Genomic DNA, 1,178 nt, shown 5'->3' with positions numbered 1-1,178 from the left:
GAGAAAAAGCAGGCACTATAAATGCATACAATACCCCATGTCTTTGTTGGTGCCCTTTTATCTTTTTTCCCCTCCCCTACACACACTATCACTTGAAATCATCACATGCTCTGTCGGAGCTTCTTAATCATTCGCGCTATGGGCGGCGACGTATCTGGGTGGGCGTCTAGCCGCCATCCCTGGAATGTCTTAAACAAGTCCGCGCCATGTTTTACAAGAGCTTCCACAAGCGACTCATCTTCGAGAGCCATAAATATTGGGGGACGACCATCACTTTGACGGGGCTGGTTGGGGTCGGCACCGCACTCCAGCAGACACTTCGCAGCCTTGACCTTTTGAGTAGAACACGCGTACTGAAGCGGCGTCATGCCAAATTTGATGACCTTCGACACGTCAATCTTTCCATCCGCAATCAAAATTTTGATCGTCTCTACATCTTCTTCATCCAATGCAGCCTGCATTTCTCCCTCCGCCATGGTGATTGGAGATTCATCAGCCGCCTTATTTAATTCCACCGAGCGATGGAACCACTTACCAGATAGTCTGTCATCTTCACTCAGGTCCGTTTCACTGTCGCTGTCGCGACCGGCTGCGCGGCGTCGCTCACGTTTTAATTCCTCAATTTCTCGGTATTTAGCATCCGATGGAAGTTTAAGGCACCACTTTGAAGAACTCTCATCCACGCGTCTTGAAATAATGGAGTTCTTGAGAAGGACCGGAGGAAATGGCGTCATCGCGTTTCCCTCCAATTCAAAGGCCTTTTCAACACAAAATAAACACCGAAAAAACTCCCGCCGAGGGTACTTCTTCGGCTCCGGCTTCAAGAGAAAAACCCTAAGAGCAACTTCACGGAAGAGGTGTTGCTCCACTTCCTCACAGTGTGAGATCAACACCCAGTCCCCGTTTTTTGTTCCCACATCGATGTAATCCATGACGTTTTGAATGCTTTTTATTACGGCAAGGTCAAAGTGCCACACGGCGGATTGCATCTCTCTGGCAATTTTGCAGAGAGAAAGAAAAGGATCACCATCTTCATAAAAGAAAATAACGGGGGTACGGCAGTCAGCGTTCTTGAGAGCCCGGCAAACATGTTCCAGTGGAACAAAGTTAGGGGGGATCTCCACCACACCATCCTGAACCATCAGACCTGTATGGTAGCTTTCTTCCCTATTCACTAT

At 48.4% G+C, this 1,178-nt stretch overlaps 1 protein-coding gene across 1 annotated transcript, besides 1 other annotated feature; it reads right to left on the bottom strand.

Annotated features, from left to right (window-relative positions):
* Window positions 1-1,178: a sequence feature (areas not merged during assembly with more than two copies in the genome that could not be assigned to a particular haplotype).
* On the bottom strand, window positions 102-1,142 carry Tc00.1047053483623.10 (hypothetical protein, conserved; the record flags this gene model as incomplete). Its single annotated transcript, XM_797094.1, has 1 exon — window positions 102-1,142. The coding sequence occupies one exon, from the start codon at window positions 1,140-1,142 to the stop codon at window positions 102-104; it is 1,041 nt and encodes a 346-aa protein (XP_802187.1).

Source organism: Trypanosoma cruzi, genomic scaffold, assembly GCF_000209065.1.
Source record: "Trypanosoma cruzi strain CL Brener 1047053516747 genomic scaffold, whole genome shotgun sequence".
Classification (NCBI taxonomy): Eukaryota; Euglenozoa; class Kinetoplastea; order Trypanosomatida; family Trypanosomatidae; genus Trypanosoma; species Trypanosoma cruzi.
The sequence above is the reverse complement of the archived record's forward strand: the minus strand, read 5'-3'. Positions and strand labels throughout refer to the sequence as shown.